The sequence below is a fragment of the Schistocerca nitens genome, chromosome 6 (assembly GCF_023898315.1).
Source record: "Schistocerca nitens isolate TAMUIC-IGC-003100 chromosome 6, iqSchNite1.1, whole genome shotgun sequence".
Taxonomy (NCBI): Eukaryota; Metazoa; Arthropoda; class Insecta; order Orthoptera; family Acrididae; genus Schistocerca; species Schistocerca nitens.
The window spans coordinates 12,054,045-12,081,111 of NC_064619.1; the positions used below are offsets into that span (position 1 = coordinate 12,054,045).

The 27,067-nt window shown below is 45.8% G+C and overlaps 1 protein-coding gene across 1 annotated transcript in view; it reads left to right on the forward strand.

Moving 5' to 3' along the window:
* LOC126262680 (tensin-1) overlaps positions 1-27,067 on the forward strand; it is a 622,011-nt gene that overhangs the window by 430,307 nt on the left and 164,637 nt on the right. Inside the window, exon 10 of the mRNA XM_049959456.1 lies at positions 26,483-26,930. Coding sequence (XP_049815413.1) covers positions 26,483-26,930 — 448 coding nt within the window. The remainder of the gene's footprint in view (positions 1-26,482; positions 26,931-27,067) is intronic.

Genomic DNA, 27,067 nt, shown 5'->3' on the forward strand with positions numbered 1-27,067 from the left:
CAATTTTGTACACTGGACGACAGTGCGGAGCTGTTCTGAATGTCTTCCGGAAATCAAGAAACGCAGCATCAACAACGGTGCTTTTGTCTTACTCGTATGAAGGTTAGATCAAAAACCCGTTTGTAAGTAGTGGGACGGAAATGGCCAACCTGCGAATTTTTGGGCCTCTTTACTTCATTAGTATCCCGATTTAAGAAAGAAAGCACCGAAAGTTGTGACATAATTTGTCACTACCTTCTATATGAGAAAGCATGTTCTACACTACCTTAGCCGGCCGGAGTGGCCGTGGGGTTCTAGGCGCTACAGTCTGGAACCCAGCGACCGCTACGGTCTTAGGTTCGAATCCTGCCTCGGGCATGGATGTGTGTGACGTCCTTAGGCTAGTTAGGTTTAATTATTTCTAAGTTCTAGGCGACTGCTGACCTCAGAAGTTAAGTCGCGTAGTGCTCAGAGCCATTTGAACCATCTACACTACCTTACATGAAAAAACTACAGGAAATGAATCTAAGAAGGCGAGTATAGTCTCAGAATACAACGGCAGGAATTCAGTCTGACGTTAACAAGCTCGTTAATGATGTGCATCATTTACATCCGTATTAATTTTCACAGAAACTGTATTGGAGTTATGTTGCTCTTGCTATATTTCTCGCCTTTTGACAATTAATACAATTTTCAAAACATTAATAAATATTGATGGAGTTCAACATTTTAGAGTTCTTTAATCAAACCCAGACTCGTCTAGTATATATTATAATAGTGAATAGTTTAAAAATTTATTACATTTGTACCATATATTCAGTGTTGAGACATTTTAAATGTTTAACAAAAATTTTGTTATATCGGAATTTGGTTATTCACCGTCAATAAATGGTTGAGGGATGCTGGGCTGTACCAATACAAACACTGCAGCACACCCCCCGGGAACTCACCAAACTTATCACCATTCCACATTTGATATAGGCCAGACGAACGTAATAGTAAACAATCTCTACTACCACCTTTAAACATCAAATGGGATCCAGAATGAGATTTTCACTCTGCAGCGGAGTGTGCGCTGATATGAAACTTCCTGCGAGATTAAAACTGTGTGCCGGACCGAGACTCGAACTCGGGACCTTTGCCTTTCGCGGGCAAGTGCTGTACCATCTGAGCTACCCAAGCACGACTCACGCCCCGTCCTCACAGCTTTACTTCTGCCAGTACCTCGTCTCCTACCTTCCAAACTTTACAGAAGCTGGCCTGCGAACCTTGCAGAACTAGCACTCCTGAAAGGAAGTTTCATATCAGCGCACACTCCGCGGCAGAGTGAAAATCTCATTCTGGAAACATCCCCCAGGCTGTGGCTAAGCCATGTCTCCGCAATATCCTTTCTTGCAGGAGTGCTAGTTCTGCAAGGTTCGCAGGAGAGTTTCTGTAAAGTTTGGAAGGTAGGAGACGAGGTACTGGTAGAAGTAAAGCTGTGAGGAGGGGGCGTGAGTCGTGCTTGGGTAGCTCAGTTGGTAGAGCACTTGCCCGCGAAAGGCAAAGGTCCCGAGTTCGAGTCTAGTGCTCATTAATGAATCATCATCGTCGCAATTACACGTTATCCCTAAGATTTGGTGCTGAGCTGCAGCTTCGGTATAAGGGAGAGAGAGAGAGAGAGAGAGAGAGAGAGTGACCTTGAGCCTGCTTCCCAGAACAGTTTGCCCTTACGAGGCTGGGACAGGTACAGCCGCCGCTTGGCGTGGGCGGCGGCGCCCGCTGGCGGCCCGTATGGTAATGTACACAGACCCCGGCGCAACCTCGGAGAACTCGAGGCGACGAGTTTCCTTTCGCGACGAGGTCCTCGCTATTTCCCTTTCGTGGGCGAACACGGTCCTTCCACGTGACGCGGTTCACCGCTTCCTGCCTCCCCACCACACCAACACACTCCGCGCAGAAAGAAAACCTCTCCTCATTCCTCTCTTCCTGGAGTTCCCTATCAGTGACGCGTACGTTCCCGCGTTAGCTGTGGCCAGCGAGCTACGTCATCTTGACCGCGAGGAACTGCCCAAAACGTTCCGAGAATCTGGCTCTCTCATTGCTGCCGGATAGAACTGTGTCATGCAGAAGCTGCGCTTCTCATTGTTTCGAAGCGTTTATAGCGCAGTAGCGTTTTAGAATTTTGTTGTGTTGGCAGAAGAGCCAACACCGTGTTACTAGAGGAGGCCGAGATGCACGCGTCTTAGCTCACGCAGGCTGGCGTGTGGAGGGAAGAACTATACTGACGTGAGGTCTGCAACATGACAAGGAATTATAATTCAGGAAGCGGACGTAAGTAGTTTGATACTTAACTGTAATCCGTTAATGATGAACGTCGCTCTTGAAGGGACATGATTCACAACATCCATATCAATAGTAACTGAATATGGCGCCTTGCTAGGTCGTAGCAAATGACGCAGCTGAAGGCTATGCTAAACTGTCGTCTCTGCAAATGAGAGCGTATGTAGACAGTGAACCATCGCTAGCAAAGTCGGCTGTACAACTGGGGCGAGTGCTAGGGAGTCTCTCTAGACTAGACCTGTCGTGTGGCGGCGCTCGGTCTGCAATCACTGATAGTGGCGACACGCGGGTCCGACGTATACTAACGGACCGCGGCCGATTTAAAGGCTACCACCTAGCAAGTGTGGTGTCTGGCGGTGACACAACAGGTTTACTTTTTGTTTTGGTGTAAGTCCTATATTCGTACATCCACGCTACCAGTGATTTATCGCAAGTTCGTTTGCAACTTTTGCTGTCGTATCCTTATACTACTGTTTAACCATGAAAATCAGTATCAAAGTTTTATCAACCTGCTTCTTATGGCTAACATTTTGTGTATACTCAATTCCCTACTTACTCCATATAGCACTGCTACATTTTTAGCGTGTTTCTATTGAATCTCAGCACTGCTACATTTTTAGCGTGTTTCTGTTGAATCTCATTCAAACTCCTCGCATTTCTCCTTTTCCTTTCAGATATAAAGTTAGTCTTTGAATTGTACAAAGTGCCAAGCATATCTCATTCATCTTCTACCTGAAGTCTATATTTTTATCAAAGCCGAATAAACTTTTTTTGGAAAAATAAAGTTTACTTTTTTTGTTTTGGCCTGTATCTCCTATATCTTTCCCAATTCTACATTTTTACTAGTGTTTATTATCCTCATGCCCATCGTTTCCCCCCCCCCCCCCCCCCCAACTGTCTTTCCACAAAAAAAAAGGTTTATTAGTTTGCATTAACCTACTTGGCTTCAGCTGCAGTGTAAAAAATGTTCTTCATGAAACATCTTCCTCGTTTATGGTTTTACGCCGTTATTCTCGTTTCAGCTACTCCTCTTTCATTTCTTTCTAAAAGTTTTGGTACGTAACCTGTTCATTCTACGTTACAATTATAAACCTTCCTTATTTTCAGGGAGAACGGCAGTGTCACCCGTCAACCTTTAAATTTTATACACCTTTCTCATCCGCCTTTGAAATTTTCTTTTGCACTCATCTCTTTCTCAGGTGATAAGTCAAACATCTAGAATAATAAACTGCATCTCTGGCTTACATGTGCTGTATGTGACATACTTTCCCTATAGTTCTGACTGTCATGTCGACCAATGCATTCCATCGCTACTGAACTTATTTCAAAGATCTCACTACATTTCACATCGTCTATTGCTTGCTAAGAGTCCTTGCATACCACGCAAACATGCATAAATTCCTCCAGTCTCTTCTGCCAGACCAGATTCTTATATATCCAAAATACTCGAGCAGTGATCAACATTGCATCGCTTCGTCTTCGTAGATGTGCTTCACTTTCGCAGAATCCTCTCAGCAAATTGTAATATTCCATTGGTTCCCATTGAATCTCATTTTACGAATTATATCACGTCACATCAATTTCTAACATTACCGCTAGATCTCTATTAACTGATTCCAGAGGTTCGTCACAAATTTTGCAAAAATCTAATTTCAGCCTCACGTTAAATTACTGATCTTGTGATTCAAAACTACTAATCTCTTCTTCTCTCACAAAAGACGACCCGCTACTCACCACAGTAAGTGCAAATGTTGTCAGCGTAGTCCTGCATAGCATTACAGTTATCCGCCTTGATACTTTGCTGCAAGTTCAAAAAATGTTCAAATAATGTTCAAATGTGTGTGAAATCTTATGGGACTTAACTGCTAATGTCACCAGTCCCTAAGCTTACACACTACTTAACCTAAATTATCCAAAGGACAAACACACACACAACCCATGCCCGAGGGAGGACTCGAACCTCCGCCGGGACCAGCCGCACAGTCCATGACTGCTGCAAGCGATACCATCGTCAGTGAACAGTGTCAAATTAATGCTCACACAGTCTGGTAGGCGATATACAATGAGAACATCAGAAACTGTAGTAGATTTTCTTGTGACAATCGCGAGATTATTATTGACTTCTGATGAACAGTCTTCGTCTAGAATAGATACCACGTCCTGTGCGCAAAATTTCTTTTTACACAGCGTATGATTGAGAAGACACTGCACAGAAAGGCCACGGCGTGGCGGACAGTTCGCATTAGCCCCTATGTAAGAAATATGACAAAGTTGCAAACGAGACATACGTTTGCAAGATATTTCAGAAAATTATGAGGTCAAAACCTGTATCAGATGCAAACATTTCTGGACTCACTTTTGCAGAGTTCGTAAGATGATACGAAGCCACAATAAGCGCTCTTGTCTTTCCTTCAGCCCTTCGTAAACAGTGTTTCACTTTCGAGAGCGGCGGATGCTGTCCATCGGCAGCAAGTCCGTTAGTACCACAACAAGACCTTCTCGAGCCGTGCTCACGTCGATGATACACACGAGGACCTCAAAATAAAATGCACTGGTCTTGCTTATTTTCGCGAACCGGCCGAGCGCTTTGAAGCTAGTTTTACGCTGTCTGCGTTTGTGTTCCTTCAGCATAGCGTACGTCCTAACAGCTGGTTACCTTGGCCTGACTCACGCCGATATTGTGACTCATCGGAGTTTCAGAAACATTGTGGTGCTGAAACCACTGTTCCTGTAGTCTAAATGTGTGTCAACATTTGTTTACGAGTTTGGTTAAAGTTTCTGTGCAGTAAAAACAAGAACGTAAGAAACACGGAGGAACAGATACGACTTACTTGAAAGACATCCTTTTTGACAAACTTCAGGAAGGTTTTATTTTTACTGAGTGTCACCGACCGACATGGACGGACAGAAAAAATGTTCCTTAATGAATATACAATAGTGTACGTTACTGCACTGAAGTGCTTTTGACAAGTAGCATCAGTATGTCATGTTCTGAAGGTACAGAACCATTGGAAAACGAAGCGTTACAGAAATTTGATAAAGCTCATCCATTCTGTAATTATCTAAATGATTATAAGGAAGGTATGGGCAGCTTCTGCAGACTAAAGTGAGGTTGTAAACAGCCTTGTGAAACCACAGAAATATTGCTGAGATTCTCAGAAATGTACAAGTAATCAGAGCCAGTGCAGTTTTAAAAAAATCTCTTTCATCTATTTTGTTTTTCGTCTTTCTGGGAACCTTTTTAAAAAGTAAAATCGTTAGGTGCCTTCACTGGGATAATCAGACACCTACCCACAAAGATTTAGATTTGCTTTAATGCACTTTTCCTTCGCGAAATTTTTGCGTTATATGTATGATTAATGGGCAGTGAAACATCTGATACTTCTTTTAATAGCACCAATGAGGCAACAGAATTTAAAGTCAACATCCTACCGATGAATCAGTGTTGTTGTTGTGGTCTTCAGTCCTGAGACTGGTTTGATGCAGCTCTCCATGCTACTCTATCCTGTGCAAGCTTCTTCATCTCCCAGTACCTTCTGCAACCTACATCCTTCTGAATCTGCTTAGTGTATTCATCTCTTGGTCTCCCTCTACAATTTTTACCCTCCACGCTGCCATCCAGTGCTAAATTTGTGATCCCTTGATGCCTCAGAACATGTCCTACAAACCGGTCCCTTCTTCTAGTCAAGTTGTATCACAAACTCCGCTTCTCCATAGTTCTATTCAATACCTTCTCATTAGTTGTGTGGTCTACCCATCTAATCTTCAGCATTCTTCTGTAGCACCACATTTCGAAAGCTTCTATTCTCTTCTTGTCCAAACTATTTATCGTCCACGTTTCACTTGCATACATGGCTACACTCCATACAAATACTTTGAGAAACGACTTCCTGACACTTAACTCAATACTCGATGTTAACAAATTTCTCTTCTTCAGAAACGCTTTCCTTGCCATTGCCAGTCTACATTTTATATCCTCTCTACTTCGAACATCATCAGTTATGTTGCTCCCTTAATAGCAAAACTCATTTACTACTTTAAGCGTCTCATTTCCTACTCTAATACCCTCAGCATCACCCGATTTAATTCGACTACGTTCCATTATCCTCGTTTTGCTTTTGTTGATGTTCATCTTATATCCTCCTTTCCAGACACTGCCCATTCTGTTCAGCTGCTCTTCCAAGTCCTTTGCTGTCTCTGACAGAATTACAATGTCATCGGCGAACCTCAAAGTTTTTACTTCTTCTCCATGAATTTTAATACCTACTCCGAATTTTTCTTTTGTTTCCTTTACTGCTTGCTCAATATACAGATTAAATAACATCGAGGAGAGGCTACAACCCTGTCTCACTCCTTTCCCAACCACTGCTTCCCTTTCATGCCCCTCGACTCTTATAACTGCCATCTGGTTTCTGTACAAATTGTAAATAGCCTTTCGCTCCCTGTATTTTACCCCTGCCACCTTTAGAATTTTAAAGAGAGTGCTCCAGTCAACATTGTCAAAAGCTTTCTCTAAGTCTACAAATGCTAGAAACGTAGGTTTGCCTTTCCTTAACCTTTCTTCTAAGATAAGTCGTAAGGTCAGTATTGCCTCACGTGTTCCAATATTTCTACGGAATCCAAACTGATCTTCCCTGAAGTCGGCTTCTACCAGTCTTTCCATTCGTCTGTGAAGGAACTGTAAACTGTAGAAAATATAAATCGGCATGGCCGGATGGAGATTTGAATCGCCGAACTCGCCAATACGGGTCCAGCGTCTTATAGCGGCGCCACCGTGCTCCGTCACGAGAGTTTAATGGCGTTCCATAGCTTCGGGTTAGAAGAAGAAATGCAAGAAAATCGTTGCCATTTGTATAAATTACTTCTTTTAGCAACTATACAATATTTGTTCAAAGACGCGTCGAAGCAATTGCTACAACCTGATTCATACACAGGAATTGTGTTCAAAAAATTTCGGAACTTTATTCACAAAACTTTTCTACGCTTACCTTTTACTTATTGTGCTTGGTCTCCTTCGAAATACTCTCCTCCACAGTTGATACACCGCTTCCAACGTCGCTTCCATTTCCGGAAGCAGTCGTGGTACACCCGTTGCTAGATGGCGCGAAGCGTCGTTTGCGAATTTTATTTTATCTCGTCTATCGTTGCAGATCTTCGTCCTTTCAACGGAGTTTTCAACTTTGGAAATAAAAAATATGTCCGCAGGGGCCAGATATGGAGAGTACAGGGGATGAGACAGCACAGTGATTTCGTTTTTTGTGCAATAGTCACGCTCGAACAGAGATGAATGTGCGGGTGCCTTATTGTGATGCAACAGCCATGAATTGTCCGCAACGTTTCAGGCCGCACCATCTCACATTTTCTCGCAGGCGTCGCAACAAGTCCAGATTGCACCATCGATTAACAGTTTGTCCGCGTGGCACGAATTCATCATGGTCTAGTACTTTGAAGTCGAAGGAAACTATCAGCATGGCTTTGACATTTGACCTGACCTGACGAGATTTTTTTGGCCTTGGAGGACCTTTCCCGACCCGGTGTCAAGACTGAACCTCGGTCTCAACATCATAAACGTAGATCTACGTCTCATCACCAGTTACGATTCTCTTGAGGAACATCTCGTTGCCATTTGCGCGATCAAAAAGCTCTCCACGGATTGCGAGGCAAATGTCCTTCTGGTGTTGATTCATTAGCCGTGGGACGAACTTGGCGGCAACACGTCGCATTCCAAGATGCTGAGTCAGGATTTCATGACATGATCCAACTGAAATGCTACACTTTTCTGCAGTCTCTCGGACAGTCAGTCTTCGACTGCGACGGATAGTTTCGTTAACGTCCCTGACATGAACGTAGGGTGTCCTCAACGAGTGTCATCTGTAACTTCTGTCCGGCCATTTTTAAACCGTGTGAACCATCCGTTTACAGCAAGTACGGCTTAAGCACTGATCACCGGAGGGTTACTGAGTCATTTGGTGTGCCTCTGTAAAGGTTTTATTGGGTTTCACGCAAAATTTAATGCAGACGCGTAGCTCCTCTAACTCTGCCATCTTAAAATTCGTAAACTATGCGACACAAACTTCTACTCAATAAGGCACTGAACAATGACTAGCAGACGTACAACAATGAAACTTGAGGCAGTTACACGCACAGACGCGTGCAGGGATGCCAAACGCATTTCGCCCCAACACACGATTGGTGCGAAATGAAGAACGTTCCGGAATTTTTTGAGGAGACCTCGTACTAAGTAAGGTCAACAGCAATAAAATTAGAACAATCACTGGACGTACCGAAACCTGGCCCCCTTCCAAGTTTCTGGGAGGCACACTGGCCCCGGATCGAATCCACTGGGCGGATTAACGACGGCCAGCCTGGATGTGGTTTTAGGTGGTTTCCCACATCTGATTATGTGAATACCGGGCTGGGAACCACGTCCCGCCTCACTCAGACGATTCGCAATAATTCAGAGAAAAACGTCCTCACGCTTTGGCGCAGATAGACGGGGAACACAAATTCCGCACCGAGCGAGGTGGCGCAGTTGTCAGCACACTGGACTCGCATTCGGGAGGACGACGGTTCCATTCCGCTTCCGGCCATCCTGATTTAGGTTTTACGTGATTTCCCTAAACCGCTTTAGGCAAATGCTGGGATCGTTCCTTTGAAAGGGCATGGCCGACTTCCTTCCCCATCCTTCCCTAATCCAATAAGATTGATGATCTCGCTGTTTGCTCTCTTCCACCAAATCAACCCAACCCAACAAATTCCGCCCCAGGGGGAAAAAAGACGGTGACAGAAGGGCACCTGGCCAGTTTCTGCTACTAACATTGCCAAATCCAGATTAACGTGCCGATCCCGTGTAGTTACGGAACGACACCAGAAGAAAGGAGGAAACACAGAACGTACTGAAACATCTCTCTGCCTCCGAACAGATGTCGGAAGGTCCAACAGTACCGACCGACTGCAGTGCAATCCTCTGCCGATACGCGTCACTCGATGCAGATATGGAGTGGGTTGTGTTCAGCATACCACCTTCCGCCCGTTGTCAATTTTCGGGACCAGAGCCGCTACTTCTCAGTTAAATAGCTCCTTAATTGGCCTCACAAGGGCTGAGTGCACGCCGCTTGCCAACAACACTCGGCAAACCCGGCCGGTCACCCATTCAACTGCTGGCCAAGCCCAACAGCGCTTAACTTCGGTGATCTACATCTACATCTATACTCTGCAAATCACTGTGACGTGCATCGCAAAGGGTGCGTCCCATTGTGCCAGTCATTAGGACTGCTTCCTGTTCCATTCCCCGCTGGTCGTTGTGGCCGAGCGGTTCTAGGCGCTTCAGTCCGGAACCGCGCTGCTGCTACGGTCGGAGGTTCGAATCCTGCCTCGGGCATGGATGTGTGGGATGTCCTTAGGTTCGTTAGGTTTAAGTAGTTCTAAATCTAGGGGACTGATGACCTCAGATGTTAAGTCCCATAGGGCTCAGAGCCATTTGAGCCATTTTTTGTTCCATTCACGTACGGAGTGCGGGAAGAATAATTGTTTGAATGCCTCTGTGTGTGCATTAGTTATTCTAATCTTATCCTCGCTCTCCCTATGTGAGCAATACGTATGGGATTGTAGTATATTCCTAGAGTAATCCTATAAAACCGGCTCTTAAAACTTTGTTAATAGACTTTCTGGGGATAGTTTGTCTGTCTTCAAGAGTCTGCCATTTCAGTTCCTTTAGTATCTCTGTGACACTCTGCCACGGATTAAACAAAACTGTGACCATTCGTGCTGGCCATCTCTGTACTCGTTCAATATCTCCTGTTAGCCCTATTTGGAACGAGTCCAACACACTTGAGCAATATTCTAGAACCGGTCGCACGAGTGATTTGCAAGCAATCTCCTTTCTAGACTGATTGCACTTGCGCAGTATTCTACCAATAAACGCAGTAGTTAGCTCACTGGACTCGCATTCGGGAGGACGACGCTTCAATCCCGCGTCCGACCATCCTGATTTAGGTTTTCCGTGATTTCCCTAAATCGCTCCAGGCCAATGCCGGGATGGTTCCTTTGAAAGGGCACGGCCGACTTCCTTGCCCGCCGTTCTTCCCTAATCCGATGAGACCGATGACCTCGCTGTCTGGTCTCCTCCCCCAAACAGCCCAACCCCTCTACCAATAAACGAAGTCTACCACCTGCTTCACCCACGAATGAACCTATGTGATCACTCCATTTCATATACCTACAAAGTGTTACACACAGATATTTGTATGAGCTGGCCGATTCCAACAGTGACTCGTTGATATTACTCGTTGATATTTTGGTGATTGGATACTACGTCTTTTTTTTAGATTTGTGAAGTCCAAAATTTTACATTTCTGACCATTTAGAAACAGGCTGTTCCAACCGAGCTCCAGGCAGCCGGAGCGCTCACTGCGGCAGCTCGGAGCCCGCGTGGAGGGGGAAAGCGAACTCACTGCCCCCTGGCCGCATACAGCCGCAACTGACGCAATAATCCGTGTTCAATGACAGCGATGATTAGCCGTGGGAGCCCTGTAACTGTTGGAGGATACCTTTCTATTAATTGAGAGGGATGGTCGTCCGCAGTGTCTTGTATGTCATAAAGTATTTAATTCTGCGAAGAGGTACAATATACAACGACATTACACACGTCTTCACGCAGCTCACTACGATCAGGTAGAAGGCGTTGCACGCAGAGAACTGATAGCCAGGCTTAGAAACTGCATACCAGGGGACGTAAGTTTAAAAACGGTTTCGTAATACGGATGGTATGAAAACATGCAACATAGTTCGTTTTCTGTGATGCGTTTATAATTTTCAGCTGAATGAGAGCGGAGAAAACACTACTTAATCTGCAGTTCGAGCAAGCTACAGGGTCGCTCACATCACTGCGACGAGTGGTAAGCCGTTTTCCGTGGGACCACTTGTAAAATCGTGCATGGTAGCAGTTGCAGAATGTTTGTTTCCAAGGGAGGTGCAGGCAATTGAAGGGGTTTGCCTGTCGAAGCAAACAATATCTCGTCGAATCCTGGACATGGCAGCGGATTTAGAGACACAGCTCAGGAAAAAGGCGGAGAGCTTTGTTGCATTTTCGCTAGCGCTTGACGAAAGCACCGACATATCGGACTGTGCTCAGCTTGCAGTCTTTGTGCGTGGTGTCCACATGGAGCTGCAAGTAACTGAAGAACTCTCTGATGTGGTACCACTCGATTACACCGCAACAGGACGTGACATTTTTGAAGCTGTTTGTGAATCAGTGGACAACATGAATTTCCCGTGGGATAAGCTCCATTCTGTAGCGACAGACGGTGCACAACAAATGATGGGGCGTCACCAAGGTTATGCTTCTCGCTTGAAAAAGAAAGTTCTGGAAAGACATTTTGACTCTTCATTGTTTTATTCACCAAGAGGCACTGTGCGCTGAAACAGTAGAGCTAGGTGGCGTAATGAAAGATGTCGTGAAGTGTGTGAATTTTGTGCAGCGTCGCGGTATGAATCATCGCCAATTCAAAGGATTCCTGAAAGATATGGAAGCGGAGTATGGGGATATACCTTACCACAGTACAGTTCGTTGGCTGAGTCGGGGAAAAGTTCTTGATGTTTTCTTTGCCATTCGTGAGGAAATAACCCTTTTTCTCGAAATGAAAGGGGAAGAAATGCGTTGTCTGAAAGATATAAAATAGATATCAGAGCAGGCGTTCCTAGCTGACATAACTATGCATCTGAATAATGTAAATCTGTCATTGCAGGGCAAAGGACAGCTAATCGTCGACATGCACGACCAGATCAAAGCGTTCATGGAAAAGTTACGTTTATTTGAGAGGCAGATGACTAATGCACATTTAACGTTCTTCAATTGTCTTGTTTCTTTATAACTACCTGAAGGTACTACTTTCGGCGATTACCAAGCAAAGTTAAAGCAGCTCATCACATAGTTTGAAACACGATTCCGAGACCTCACTAGTTTGGAAATGGAACTTAAGGTGTTCAGCACTCCTTTTTCAGTTTCCCCCGATGACTTGTCATCATCACTTCAATTGGAGATTATTGATACCAAAATTCAACTTTGTTGACAGACAGGTGCTACAACACGTTGGATTTGTCATGGTGGTATCGTTCATTACAGCAAAAAACATTTCCCAAGCTTCACAACAATGCCGCTCAGATCGTGTGCGTGTTTGGATCTACGTATTGTTGTGAGCAGCTTTTCTCAGCAATGAAAAGAGTAAAAATTAAGGAACGAGCGTTTCTCCAGGATGCAACAATGAAGGCCATCCTCCGCATTAACACTGCAGACACTTTGACGCCTGATATTTCCGATCTTGTAATGAAAAGAAAATGTCAAGCTACAGAGGCACAATAAATTTAGTATGCAATTTCTTGCACCAGGTTGAAGTCTTATCAAGCTCTGACTGAATATCTATGCAGCTTCTTTTTGATAATACTTCATTATACACTCCTGGAAATTGAAATAAGAACACCGTGAATTCATTGTCCCAGGAAGGGGAAACTTTATTGACACATTCCTGGGGTCAGATACATCACATGATCACACTGACAGAACCACAGGCACATACACACAGGCAACAGAGCATGCACAATGTCGGCACTAGTACAGTGTATATCCACCTTTCGCAGCAATGCAGGCTGCTATTCTCCCATGGAGACGATCGTAGAGATGCTGGATGTAGTCCTGTGGAACGGCTTGCCATGCCATTTCCACCTGGCGCCTCGGTTGGACTAGCGTTCGTGCTGGACGTGCAGACCACGTGAGACGACGCTTCATCCAGTCCCAAACATGCTCAATGGGGGACAGATCCGGAGATCTTGCTGGCCAGGGTAGTTGACTTACACCTTCTAGAGCACGTTGGGTGGCACGGGATACATGCGGACGTGCATTGTCCTGTTGGAACAGCAAGTTCCCTTGCCGGTCTAGGAATGGTAGAACGATGGGTTCGATGGCGGTTTGGATGTACCGTGCACTATTCAGTGTCCCCTCGACGATCACCAGTGGTGTACGGCCAGTGTAGGAGATCGCTCCCCACACCATGATGCCGGGTGTTGGCCCTGTGTGCCTCGGTGGTATGCAGTCCTGATTGTGGCGCTCACCTGCACGGCGCCAAACACGCATACGACCATCATTGGCACCAAGGCAGAAGCGACTCTCATCGCTGAAGACGACACGTCTCCATTCGTCCCTCCATTCACGCCTGTCGCGACACCACTGGAGGCGGGCTGCACGATGTTGGGGCGTGAGCGGAAGACGGCCTAACGGTGTGCGGGACCGTAGCCCAGCTTCATGGAGACGGTTGCGAATGGTCCTCGCCGATACCCCAGGAGCAACAGTGTCCCTAATTTGCTGGGAAGTGGCGGTGCGGTCCCCTACGGCACTGCGTAGGATCCTACGGTCTTGGCGTGCATCCGTGCGTCGCTGGGATCCGGTCCCAGGTCGACGGGCACGTGCACCTTCCGCCGACCACTGGCGACAACATCGATGTACTGTGGAGACCTCACGCCCCACGTGTTGAGCAATTCGGCGGTACGTCCACCCGGCCTCCCGCATGCCCACTATACGCCCTCGCTCAAAGTCCGTCAACTGCACATACGGTTCACGTCCACGCTGTCGCGGCATGCTACCAGTGTTAAAGACTGCGATGGAGCTCCGTATGCCACGGCAAACTGGCTGACACTGACGGCGGCGGTGCACAAATGCTGCGCAGCTAGCGCCATTCGACGGCCAACACCGCGGTTCCTGGTGTGTCCGCTGTGCCGTGCGTGTGATCATTGCTTGTACAGCCCTCTCGCAGTGTCCGGAGCAAGTATGGTGGGTCTGACACACCGGTGTCAATGTGTTCTTTTTTCCATTTCCAGAAGTGTAGATAACTACATCATCTGCATTTGCATCATCTGCAAAAAGCCTGATTTTACTGTTACTATTAATAGTGTCTGCAAGGTCATTAACATACAAGATGAACAGCAAGGGTCCCAATACACTTCGCTGGGGCACACCCTAAGTTACTTCTACATCTGACGATGAATCTCCAGCCGGCCGGGGCGGCCGAGCGGCTCTAGGCGCTACAGTCTGGAACCGCGCGACCGCTACGGTCCCAGGTTCGAATCCTGCCTCGGGCATCGATGTGTGTGATGTCCTTAGGTTGGTTAGGTTTAAGTAGTTCTAAGTTCTAGGGGACTGATGACCTAAGATGTTAATAAAAGATGTTAATAAAAGATGGAAATGAAAGATGGAAATAAAAGAAAGGTTCAGGAGTGGAATTAAAATACAAGGTGAAAGGATATCAATGATACGATTCGCTGATGACATTGCTATCCTGAGTGAAAGTGAAGAAGAATTAAATGATATGCTGAACGGAATGAACAGTCTAATGAGTACACAGTATGGTTTTAGAGTAAATCGGAGAAAGACGAAGGTAATGAGAAGTAGTAGAAATGAGAACAGCGAGAAACTTAACATCAGGATTGATGGTCACGAAGTCAATGAAGTTAAGGAATTCTGCTACCTAGGCAGTAAAATAACCAATGACGGACGGAGCAAGGAGGACATCAAAAGCAGACTCGCTATGGCAAAAAAGGCATTTCTGGCCAAGAGAAGTCTACTAATATCAAATACCGACCTTAATTTGAGGAAGAAATTTCTGAGGACGTACGTCTGGAGTACAACATTGTATGGTAGTGCAACATGGACTGTGGGAAAACCGGAACAGAAGAGAATCGAAGCATTTGAGATGTGGTGCTATAGACGAATGTTGAAAATTAGATGGACTGATAAGGTAAGGAATGAGGAGGTTCTACGCAGAATCGGAGAGGAAAGGAATATGTGGAAAACACTAATAAGCAGAAGGGACAGGATGATAGGACATCTGCTAAGACATGAGGGAATGACTTCCATGGTACTAGAGGGAGCTGTAGAGGGCAAAAACTGTAGAGGAAGACAGAGATTGGAATACGTCAAGCAAATAATTGAGGACGTAGGTTGCAAATGCTACTCTGAGATGAAGAGGTTAGCACAGGAAAGGAATTCGTGGCGGGCCGCATCAAACCAGTCAGTAGACTGATGACAAAAAAAAAAAAGTTCTAGGGGACTGATGACCTCACAACTTAAGCCCATAGTGCTCAGAGCCGCCGGCCGCGGTGGCCGTGCGGTTCTAGGCGCCTCAGTCCGGAACCGCGGGACTGCTACGGTCGCAGGTTCGAATCCTGCCTCGGGCATGGATGTGTGTGATGTACTTAGGTTAGTTAGGTTTAAGTAGTTCTAAGTTCTAGGGGACTGATGACCTAAGATGTTGAGTCCCATAGTGCTCAGAGCCATTTGAACCATTTTTTTTTTTTTTTTTTTTTTGCTCAGAGCCATTTGAACCATTTTTATGACTCTCCATCCAAGATGAAATGCTGCGTCCTCCTCTGACGGAAACCGGTGGTACCTCTGCGCCAAGACCGTTGATCTCTGAAACATCTAGACAACAACTTTTTTTCTGCTTTTCGTGAGATGCATTAGTGAAAGAAATGTGAAACATGTACCAAATGCCTTGGATTGGTAACACAATAGAAGTCTGGAGCAGCGTGTAGATAACACGGAACTACGATTCGAATTGTCTGTAGTAGACGGGAAGTGAAACGGCAACGCGAAACAAGTGTATGAGTGTAGGGCTTCTGGAATCTGTCTGTGGACTTCCTATCAAGTGATGACACGATCGAGGGGAAACTTTGACAGCTGTTCTATTCTTGGCTCTGACTGTCAGAAGGGACGCAGCGTGTGGTAGGAAGACCCGAACAGTTGGTGTTCCGCAGAACGGCCGCGGCCGGTGATAAGGGCTTTCCGCCAACGCGCGACACGACTTTCCTCTTTCGCTGACCGTCGGCGCCAGTGGACGCTGGGCGTGCGGCAGTGACGGACGCACGAAATCTGCGCTCTCAGACTCGCACTGCGCCGCCGCTGCCTCACAGTTGTTTTTTCTGTATTCTCACTGTTGTGCTGTAGAGTGGCTATGGCAACCAAACTTTTGCGTAAGTACACACGAATAGTTCCTACCTGTATCTTGTAAGTATTAACTGGGTGAACGATGCCTCTTACTCAGTACAACCATCTTGCACATCTCTCTCTCTGTCTCTGTCTCTATCTCTATCTCTTTACGCATTTTAGTACTTTCTGCATTTCAATAGTTAACAACTCCCCACATAGCGTCACTGATCTTCTGTGGCCTGAAAGGACTCCAGTATATTAAAGACGACTGAGAGTTCTTCTGACGTAAGAAATTGTGACTTCTACATCTACATCCATACTCCGCAAGCCACCTGGCGGTGTGTGGCGGAGGGTACCTTGAGTACCTCTATCGGTCCTCTCTTCTATTCCAGTCTCGTATTGCTCATGGAAAGAAATATTGTCAGTATGCCTCTGTGTATGCTCTAATCTCTCTGATTTTATCCTCATGGTCTCTTCGCGAGATATACGTAGCAGAGAGCAATATACTGCCTGACTCCTCGGTGAAGGTACGTTCTCGAAACTTCAACAAAAGCCCGTACCGAGCTACTGAGCGTCTCTCTTGCAGAGTGTTCCACTGGAGTTTGTCGGTCATCTCCGTAACGCTTTCGCGATTACTAAATAATCCTGTAACGAAGCGCGCTGCTCTCTCTCTTCTATCAACCCTATCTCGTACGGATCCGACACTGGTGAGCCGTATTCGATCAGTGGGCGAACAGGTGTACTGTAACCTACTTCCTTTGATTTCGGATTGCATTTCCTTAGGATTCTTCCAATGAATCTCAGTCTGGCATCTGCTTTACTGGCGATTAGTTTTATATGGTCATTCCATTTTAAATCACTCCTAATGCCTACTCCCAGATAATTTATGGAATTAACTGCTTCCAGTTGCTGACCTAAGTAAGTGTAAGACTGTAGTTCAAAATGTTCTGCATTCGAGCCCCATTTACTCGTAAGGCAATTTTTTTCGTCACCTAACGTGATTTTCTTCTTTTCTGATTTTCTGCGTCCAAGAGTAAAGTTACACAATACTTCGGCTACAAGCTAGACTGTAAGTCAGTCTACAACTGAGTAGTTGAACTGGTTCCTATCGGCCTACAGCATTGATAATCGGTGTATTCTTCACATAGTATGTGAGAATAAAGGCACTCGTATTGTTAACCTTCCCCAGTTCGAGTAAACACGCAAATGGAATGCGTAACTCTATCACTTTTTACTTTAACAATTCAAGCTTTATTTTTCTTCACAGTTATATTTTTTTCTTTTGAAGCTTCACTATAGAAAAAAAAGAAAAACGACACACCACGAAGTAATTATTAGAATGGGACGGAAATCGGTTGATGTAATTTAAAAAAAAAATGTTCAAATGTGTGCGAAATCTTATGGGACTTAACTGCTAAGGTCATCAGTCCCTAAGCATATACACTACATAACCTAAATTATCCTAAGGACAAACACACACACCCATGTCCGAGGGAGGACTCGAACCTCCGCCGGGATAAGCCGCACAGTCCATGACTTCAGCGCCTTAGACTGCTCGGCTAATCCCACGCGGCTGTAATTTACATGTACAGACAGAAAAAGGATTACGATATAAGGAAATTGGATGGTTTGTTCAGGAGAAAGATCTTCACGAAGTGAGCAAATCAATAACACGCTGATCCACCTGTAGCCCCTTCTCAATCAGTTATTCGGCTTGGCATTGATTGATAGAGTTGTGGGGTGACCTGAGGGATAAATGGTTCAAATGGCTCTAAGCACTATGGGACTTAACATCTGAGGTCATCAGTCGCCTAGAACTTAGAACAACCTGACTAACCTAAGGACATCACGCACATCCATGCCCGAGGCAGGATTCGAACCTGCGACCGTAGCGGTCGCGCGGTTCCAGACTGAAGCGCCTAGAACCGCTCGGCCACAACGGCCGGCTGTCAGGCTGGTACCCCACCGGTGCTGGGCGTATCCAAGCAGATCTTCGGCCTGTAATCGCATTGACTGGAGTAGAACTGTCTTCAGTGATGAGTCCCGCTCGGAACTGAGACCCGATGACCAGTAAAGACGTGTCTAGAGACACCCTAGACGGCAGTGGAATCCCTACATGACTGTCGCCTGCAGTGTGGCCCGACAACCAGGAGCGATGCTCTCGGGTTCCGTTCCTTTTCATGGCGTGACCCATTTGATTGTTATCCTCCGCACCCTTATAGCACAGCGATACGTCGCCGATATTCAAGACCCCGTTTTGTTGCCCTTCATGGCAAGCCATTCTGCGCTCACATTTCAGCAAGATAATGCCCGCTCGCACAGGGCAAGAGTTTCTGCTGCTTGGCTTCGTGCTTGCCGAACCCTGTGTTGGTCAGCAAGGTCACCAGCCTCTCCCAGAATTAGAACGTTTGCAGCCTTCTGGGCCGAGCACTCTAATCACTTCGGAATTTGACGATCTAACGCGCCGGTTGGGCAGAATTTTGCATGACATCCCTCAACCAGGCATCCAGCAACAGTATGAATCAATGCGAAGCCGAATAACTGCTTGCATAAGGCCGAGAGGCGGACCAAGGCGTCATTGACTTGTTCAATGTGTGGAGCTATTTCCCTTGAACTTTTTCTGAAATCGTAATCAAAATGTTCAAATGTGTGTTAAGTCCTAAGGGACCAAACTGTAGAGGTCATCGGCCCCTACACTTATACACTATTTAAACAAACTTAAACTAACTTCTGCTAAGAACAATGCGCACACACACACACACACACACACACACACACATACACACACACACACACACACACACACACACGCCCGAGGGAGGACTCGAACCTCCGGCGGGAACGGCCGCGCAATCCGTGACATGACGCCTCAAACCTAGCGCCCATTCCGCGAAGTAAATTGTAATCATTTGTTTGTTTTTTAGTGTGTATTAGAGCGCATTATTGATAAGGAAATAAATCCGGCATTCGTGATGTATCCGTTATGTGTCAAAGAGTGTACCGTTTTTGAACGACTAAACTATTTTCCTCTTAAACTCAATTATATTGCACGCAAATTGAAAGCAAGTGCTCGTTAGCACTTTAGCGCGCAATTTTGAAGTTTCAAGATTAGAACTGATAATTATTTCCTGTTTCACACAAAACTCCTTATCACTGAAGGTTAGTTACTCATGTGCCATTTGAACATGGATGTTAAAATCTGATGTCAAAGGTTTGACTGAAACTCAATTTCGAATTCGAAGCAAAAATGATGTATTCTGGAGTATGCTATATTAAAATTACTCTCTAACTTAATACCCTTTTGATTCATTCAGTATAGAATACCATATATTTTTGCTGCATTGTGACGTTGATTTGCCGTAGTTACTTAGCGAATATCGCGAATTTCTTACTGTCTCTCTCCGGGACATCTAGGTCATTAGAGATATATAGCCGAAACTCAGTTGCGATATTTGGCTTGCCAATTACTATCGAATAGTTCTGGTATTCATCAACAGTGATCTGGGGAAAGCATAGAAAATCGATTTAGGAGTGGCCGGAAAGATGTTCGAAATGTATTCCTCTCCAACATCGGTGCAATGTCTTAACCTCTGGGTCACCTTGCACAGGGAGAAAAAAGCTGACATTTCTGGCAGCGTAAGGAAAGAATCGAAAGTTTAAGACATTCCTTGTTACGCCACGACCTGGTTTATCTCAAAAAAATAAGTTATACTAATTACGGCACAATGCTGCAAATAAGTTGGTAAATAAACGATTGATTAAGATTGTGACGCTTCGTTTTTTTTTTTTTCCTGTTTCAGTGCTAGTAAATCCAAGGCATAGCGAATTATGTAATATTGTTATTGCAGGAATAATTGCCTAAAATCTTATCACGAGCTTGCTGACCGACTTTATATTGTGATTTTCCTGGACAGTGCAAATCAAGCTCGAATTCAGAATAAAACAAATAAAAAAAAGTAGACCAGTGGTCAGTTCCTTCAAATACGAGTACCAGGAAAACGGAGTGAAAAGGCCTTGAGAGATTACGGAGAAGCAATCCGAGCGGCCGAGTTGTCGGCTGCGGCCCGGGGAAAATGCCCGCCTGACCTTGCACACGCGAGGGGCCGAGGTGACTGCTGGCCCCAGCGTGGGCAGCGAGCCCCGCTCTCGTTGCGTCATTATTTGCGTTTCGCTGAGCAAACGGAGCGCGCGAATTTGCGGGCGCACCGACGACTCCATTTTAAGAGGAGCGCTCTCGGCCTTGTTCGTCCGCTAAAGTGGGCGGCAAATACTTGTGCGCTTTCCGTTTTCGGATCAACATGCCGTGGAAATGAAAATTAAAACACACACACACAGGGGAAGAGAGAGAGAGAGAGAGAGAGAGAGAGAGAGAGAGAGAGACGAAGACAGACGGAACGACAGAGGAAAAACAAACTGTTTACATTTTCGCCCTGTTTGTTTGCCCTCCACAGTTCTGTCGCAGTAACAGGTACTCGAGAGGTATACGTCGCTTTTAGGAATGGGCTGCACCACAGCACTACACATTGACACTCTTTTTTATTCCAAAACATATGCACAAAAACTGGCTAGTAACGCTTCTACACAGCTTGTCGTATACGTGGACTGTTTTCACACGTTTGTATTAGGCCGCTTTCTTGGTTGTTTCCTCGGTACAAATGCCGCACTTGTTTTTAAACTAACTTCCCGATGAGCTAGATATTTGAAACTTTCAGGATAGCGCAGAAGTGAACAACGATGCATTATTAGCTTTTTTCGCGTCTGGTGTGTGGCGCAGGGTAGCTACTTCGTTTTTCTGCCTGTCTGTTCGGTGCAAATTTTACAGTTGATTTTAAACTAACTTCCCGATGAGCTAGAGACTTGAAACTTTTAACATAGCCGGGAACTGGGAGAGAATGCAATATTTACTCGCTTTCTTGTTTTAGCGGAGGATGTTTTGTGTACCATTGCTGTTTCCCCCTGTTCATGTTACAGATGCGAATATTTCGCGGTGTATGTGGGGCAAGTTGTCTGATTGCTACCAACAGCAGAGCACAGATGATGGGCACGAAGCGCATAGGTAGATACACGATCGGTGCCTGAGTTAAGACTTTGGTTACATTTGATGCGTTAAACGAGAACCTCGTGGTACATTTTCTCCTACCGGCAACCAGTTGTTTACATCGCTAACATCTTAATAGGTGAACAAGTTTTACACATGTCACGTAGAAGGGTGTTTCCAATAATACAGAAAAACTGTGTAGTTCCATTAGAAAAAGATCGGTCTTATAATCTGGCAGTTATAAACTTTAAAAACTACTTTGGTACACCAGAGCCGCGCGGGATTAGCCGAGCGGTCTTAGGCGCTGCAGTCATGGACTGTGCGGCTGGTCCCGGCGGAGGTTCGAGTCCTCCCTCGGGCATGGATGTGTGTGTGTTTGTCCTTAGGATAATTTAGGTTAAGTAGTGTGTAAGCTTAGGGACTGATGACCTTAGCAGTTAAGTCCCATAAGACTTCACACACACTTGAACTTTTTTTTTTTTTTGTACGCCAGAAAATTCCGAAGATTTTTCACAGTAACATAGCGAAATTTGCGGTTCCACGTTCTTAGTCGCTCTGGTTATATTTGATGTGGACTGTCTGCTGTGTCACACTGTATCAACCCATTTTTTTTCTTAACGTGTAAGAGATAGCATTCTCATAACTGTATTCGGTCTATATCGCCAATATATTTACTTCCTACAATTCTCACATTAGTTAATAACGGTTAGTTGTCATCGGCTTTATCTCGTCGTCGTATATGATACGCGTCGGTATTTTATGTTTTGCTTGTATTTTGACGTAGTGAAACGTCCCCTTGGAAAAATTTATGAATGACTGTGCTGATAAACCTCTTACGTTATTTGATTTTCAAACAGCAGAGCAGAACTGAACGTACTCAGACACTTCGCTCTTTACCTATTCTGATCAACACTAAACTGACACACAATATTTTTAGCGCAACGCAATCTGACTTTCAAAAATCCCTACAAAAGACTGCCCCTGACTAACATTAACCTATACCTTTCACAAATCACTTACCTCACAAAAAATTTTTGTTACTCGAACTACGGCAATACAGCGAGCGCCAATACCGCCATCTAAATAAAATATTCTAACTACTGAAGGCACTAACTAGTGATAGGCATAGTCAGCAAATGAAAGATTTTGATAGAGAACAAACAATGTATTTACCTTAATAATGTTCAAAAGTCATCATATATATATCAGTTCATGATATCCAGTATTACAGATTTACTCTATCTGGCGGACACACGTCCAGATCGTCCGCTCTTAAAATTCTGCCATCTCTCTCCCCACATCAACCACTGCTGGCGGCTTAATTTTCGTTACTCGAACTACGGCAATACAGCGAGCGCCAATACCGCCATCTAAATAAAATATTCTAACTACTGAAGGCACTAACTAGTGATAGGCATAGTCAGCAAATGAAAGATTTTGATAGAGAACAAACAATGTATTTACCTTAATAATGTTCAAAAGTCATCATATATATATATCAGTTCATGATATCCAGTATTACAGATTTACTCTATCTGGCGGACACACGTCCAGATCGTCCGCTCTTAAAATTCTGCCATCTCTCTCCCCACATCAACCACTGCTGGCGGCTTACCTCCAACTGCGCAACGCTACGCGCTGTAAACATCCAACTGCCCAACACTGCAATGGCGAATATTCCAACAATGCCAACCAGCCACAGACTGCACACAGCACAGCCAGTGATTTTTTTATACAGAGCGCTAGGTAACGTTACCAACATAAAAACCTAAACAGGCTACTTACAATAGTAACACTAAATTTAAAAACAGAGATGATGGGCAATGGTCCGATCTATTCGTTTATAAACTATAGAAAGTTAAAAAAAGTCACGATGTAGGCAGAACAACAGAGCACAACAGAGCACTATGGGACTCAACTGCTGTGGTCATAAGTCCCCTAGAACTTAGAACTACTTAAACCTAATTAACCTAAGGACAGCGCACAACACCCAGCCATCACGAGGCAGAGAAAATCCCTGACCCCGCCGGGAATCGAACCCGGGAACCCGGGCGTGGGAAGCGAGAACGCTACCGCACGACCACGAGATGCGGGCTATAAATGGTCACTGTCTCTTATTTTAACTTTGTTTTTTATACGCACTGACCATCCAAAACGTTCCGACACTTCTCTTTTCTTTTATTTATTTTTTTTCCGAGAGGCGTTAGCGATGTGACTAAGGTGGCAGCTTGAACTAACAACTGTAAACGACTTATGTGTGCTCGACCAGTCAGCTGTGAGCAGGCAGCGTCAAGTAGTGGACAAACGGTCGATGTGTGTCAATGTTGTTGCGTCAGAAATCGCAGTTGTGCAACATTCAAGTGCGCAAGACATAAACCCAGAATATTTCCAAGAAGAGAAAAGCGTGTGCAACGTTTGTGCCGCACACGTTGACTCCCGAACAAAAACGACGACACGGGCACGCCTTCCTCGACTTGATAGAGGTGCAGAACGCAGATAGTTCTTTTCCGAAAAAAAAAAAAAAAACATCTTGGGTGACGATACTTGATGTTACCACTGCGAATCTACCACAAGACGACAAAGTGCAGAAATTCACATGAAGAGTCATCGCTTTGACGACGTAGGCAAGGTTCAATCAACTGTGACTCGAGAGTTGAACAACATCCCAAAGAAGGACTTTTTTTGCAACTTCATGTGGTTGTATAAACGTTCTGTGCGTTGCGCTCGCCATCTTACGTTTGTCTATTTTTAATTAAACCAGTCTCGAAACTTCTGGGCCCGATTGGAGTATCTGATTTCGCAGCCAGGCATCTTGTTAAGGCATTAACGAGGCCCAAAGGAGGCGAAGTGTCAGAGTGCTCAAAAGTGCGCGTGCGTACTCAGGGATAATCCGCTACGGTTCCTCCAACGAGTCATGTGCGGTACTCTTCCGATCCTTGCCTAACTGAAGAAGGAAGCTTGGGTTCCACTTCCTGTCGACATCGAGGTCATTAGAGAGGGAGCACAAGCTCGGATTGTGTCAAGGATGGTGAAGGAAATCGGCTGCCCCCTTTCTAAGGACCCATCCCGGCATTTGCCTGGAGCGATTTAGGGAAATCACCGAAAACATAAATGTGGATGGCCGGACACGGGTTTGAACCGTCGTCATCCAGAATGCGAGTCCAGTGTTCTAACCACTGCACCACTTGTAACACCCCACCCGTCGCTTATCTGGTTTTGGTGTGTGTTCACCCCAGCTAATTGACTAACAGATCAACAGAGAGTGCAAAACTGCCGCAATATCGGATAACGCAAAGAAAGTAATAAGGCCCTGTGACTCCTGATTGAACTACGGTGGCAATGTTGACATTAATTGATTCAGAATTCATCACTTTTAATTAAAAAGGGGTGCACATTGTTGTTATATTCAGCTATTGAACACCAGATGCAAATGTTGAACATAAAATTAATTAAGAAAGCGACTTGGGATTTCAACTACTTGATTGAAAACAGATGCAGCCGATTAGCTCAATATTTATTTTAACTCCCGACCTTCAATCATCACATTACATGACTCTCCTAACAGGCAGTGGTAATAAAATGCGTTTACGTGGAGTAAACCACGATAAATCAAAATTAATTCCTATCGACTGACCCTGGCGTAATGCGAGGTGCGAGAAAAATTCCCCAATGCACGGCCCATGAAACCCTCATGGAAACTTTGTCGACGTGATCCACAAATTAATCAGATGCCTAATTCAAGACGGAGTGGGTGCAATATCACCGAATTCAGCGTGGTGGGGTGTCGTCGTTGTGAGGACGTCAGCCGGCCTCATGGTGCTGCAAGGCTGCACTCGTCTATTCACTCCTAGCTATCTTGCTCAGTATGTAGCTGAACCAAAACTTTCTATCTCCAAGCTCAATCGTTCCATTTGCTAAGTCCTAAACTGCAGAGATGCTCACTCTCTCTCAGGCAAGCTGAGTAAAGAACGCCACGTCCGCAATCTAGGCAAGCTGTGAACGGAAGACCACTACGGAGACTTCTCCCAGTCTGCTCTTCGCCTCCGTTCCCCCCCCCCCCCCAGCAAAATCACTTACGCCAATTGCAGTGCAAGTCGCGTTAATTATGCGTCGCTTCCCAGCGCCGACCAATGCCTGCTCTCGGAAGTGAACAAATGCCCACAAAATTTCCCTTCTTCTCAACTCCTGCTATTTAGCTCCTCCCAGGCCACCCATCAAGGTTAGCGTCTGCACAAAACACCAATTTTTCCGGAATTCTGACTCCCAGGAGAGTACTTCAAATTCCTCGGTCCTACATTCCAATCGGAGGCCGGCGTATTTCACTCTGTCGCTCTTCACCTGATTTACTTCAGACTCTGCGGACTGTGAATTCAGCGTGAAGTTGCTATAGTCACGAACAAGCATATTTTGGCCTCTGTTGACCGCTCCGCCGTAGCTTTGCGCGGCTTTCTCGCATGTTTCCCTGAAAACGGGACGATGGACATTTATCAACAGGCGTACAAGTTCTCCATCTGCTTACCGGTACACCAGCACGGGGTCAACCACCCACTCACTGTCACCCATCTTAAGGCAGCTGGAGGCCGTGCCCCGTTACCGCTTTCTCAGATCTTGAGCCACCCTAAGATGCCTATTGTCGCTTCCCTTCGCCGCTCCCCAGCCGGCCACGGTCAACTCCAAATAGTTCCCTGGTATAAACTAGCCTCCAGTTAATCGACACGTTTCCACAAAGTTTTCATGTCGTGTGAATTACTTTACATCAACCGACATTAATTATTCCAATACGTCCATACTATACCCTCTACAAGATGCATTGTGCCTTGTCAGTCATTTTTGTTCAGCCCTACTGTTCGCTCAATGTGAGTTAGGTGATCTTTAATGACTTAATGTAAGGGGCATAGTTCTTGCCATCTTACACACTTCACTCGGTTTGCCCAACTGACATCGTGCTAAGGGACTAATGGCTTTGACGTCGACCGTCCATCACATACATGCCTCGTTCAGTTAGCCCATAATGAGGTTCCAAATGAGTTCACGTTCCCGATGCTGCAAATAACGCATAAATGTAGTTGCGTTTGTGAGTGCACTAGAGCGTCTGTTTCGAGGAGGTTCAGATACAGCTTGCTTGCCCTCTGCCAGAGAACTGACGTACGTTTTTATTGTTTCAACAGGTGTGAACCACACGTACGGACCCCTGGACGGGTCGCTGTACGCGACCATCAGCAAGAAGGAGCAGCAGCAACAGCAGCAGCTGCAGCTGCAGCAACAGCAGCTGCAGCAGCAGCAACAGCAGCTGCAGCAGGTGCACGTGCACCAGACGGGCCCGCCGCCGGCGCACCACCTGCACCAGCACGCCCACGCGCACCCCCACCAGCACCAGGTGGTGCACGCGCTGACGGTCGAGGAGGTGGAGGCGGTGGCCAGCCCGCACACCGTCTCCATGGACTCGGGCATCTCGTCGGCGGGCAACGGGCTGTCCAAGACGGCGTCGTCGTCGGCGCCCGCCACCGCCACCTCGTCGTGCCCGTCGGCCGAGGAGCAGCACCGCGCCTTGGACGCCCTGCTCACCGACATGCTGCTCACCGTGCAGAGCATACCCGACCTGCCGCCGCCGCCCAGGTACGGGGAGTTGCCGGCCACTGCTTTAGAGCTCAGGACCAGCTTTCACTCTTGCCCTGGCGTATCACCGCACACACGTCGCCGATTTGCAACTTTCTGCTAGATTAAATCTGTGTGCCGCACCGGGACTCGAACCC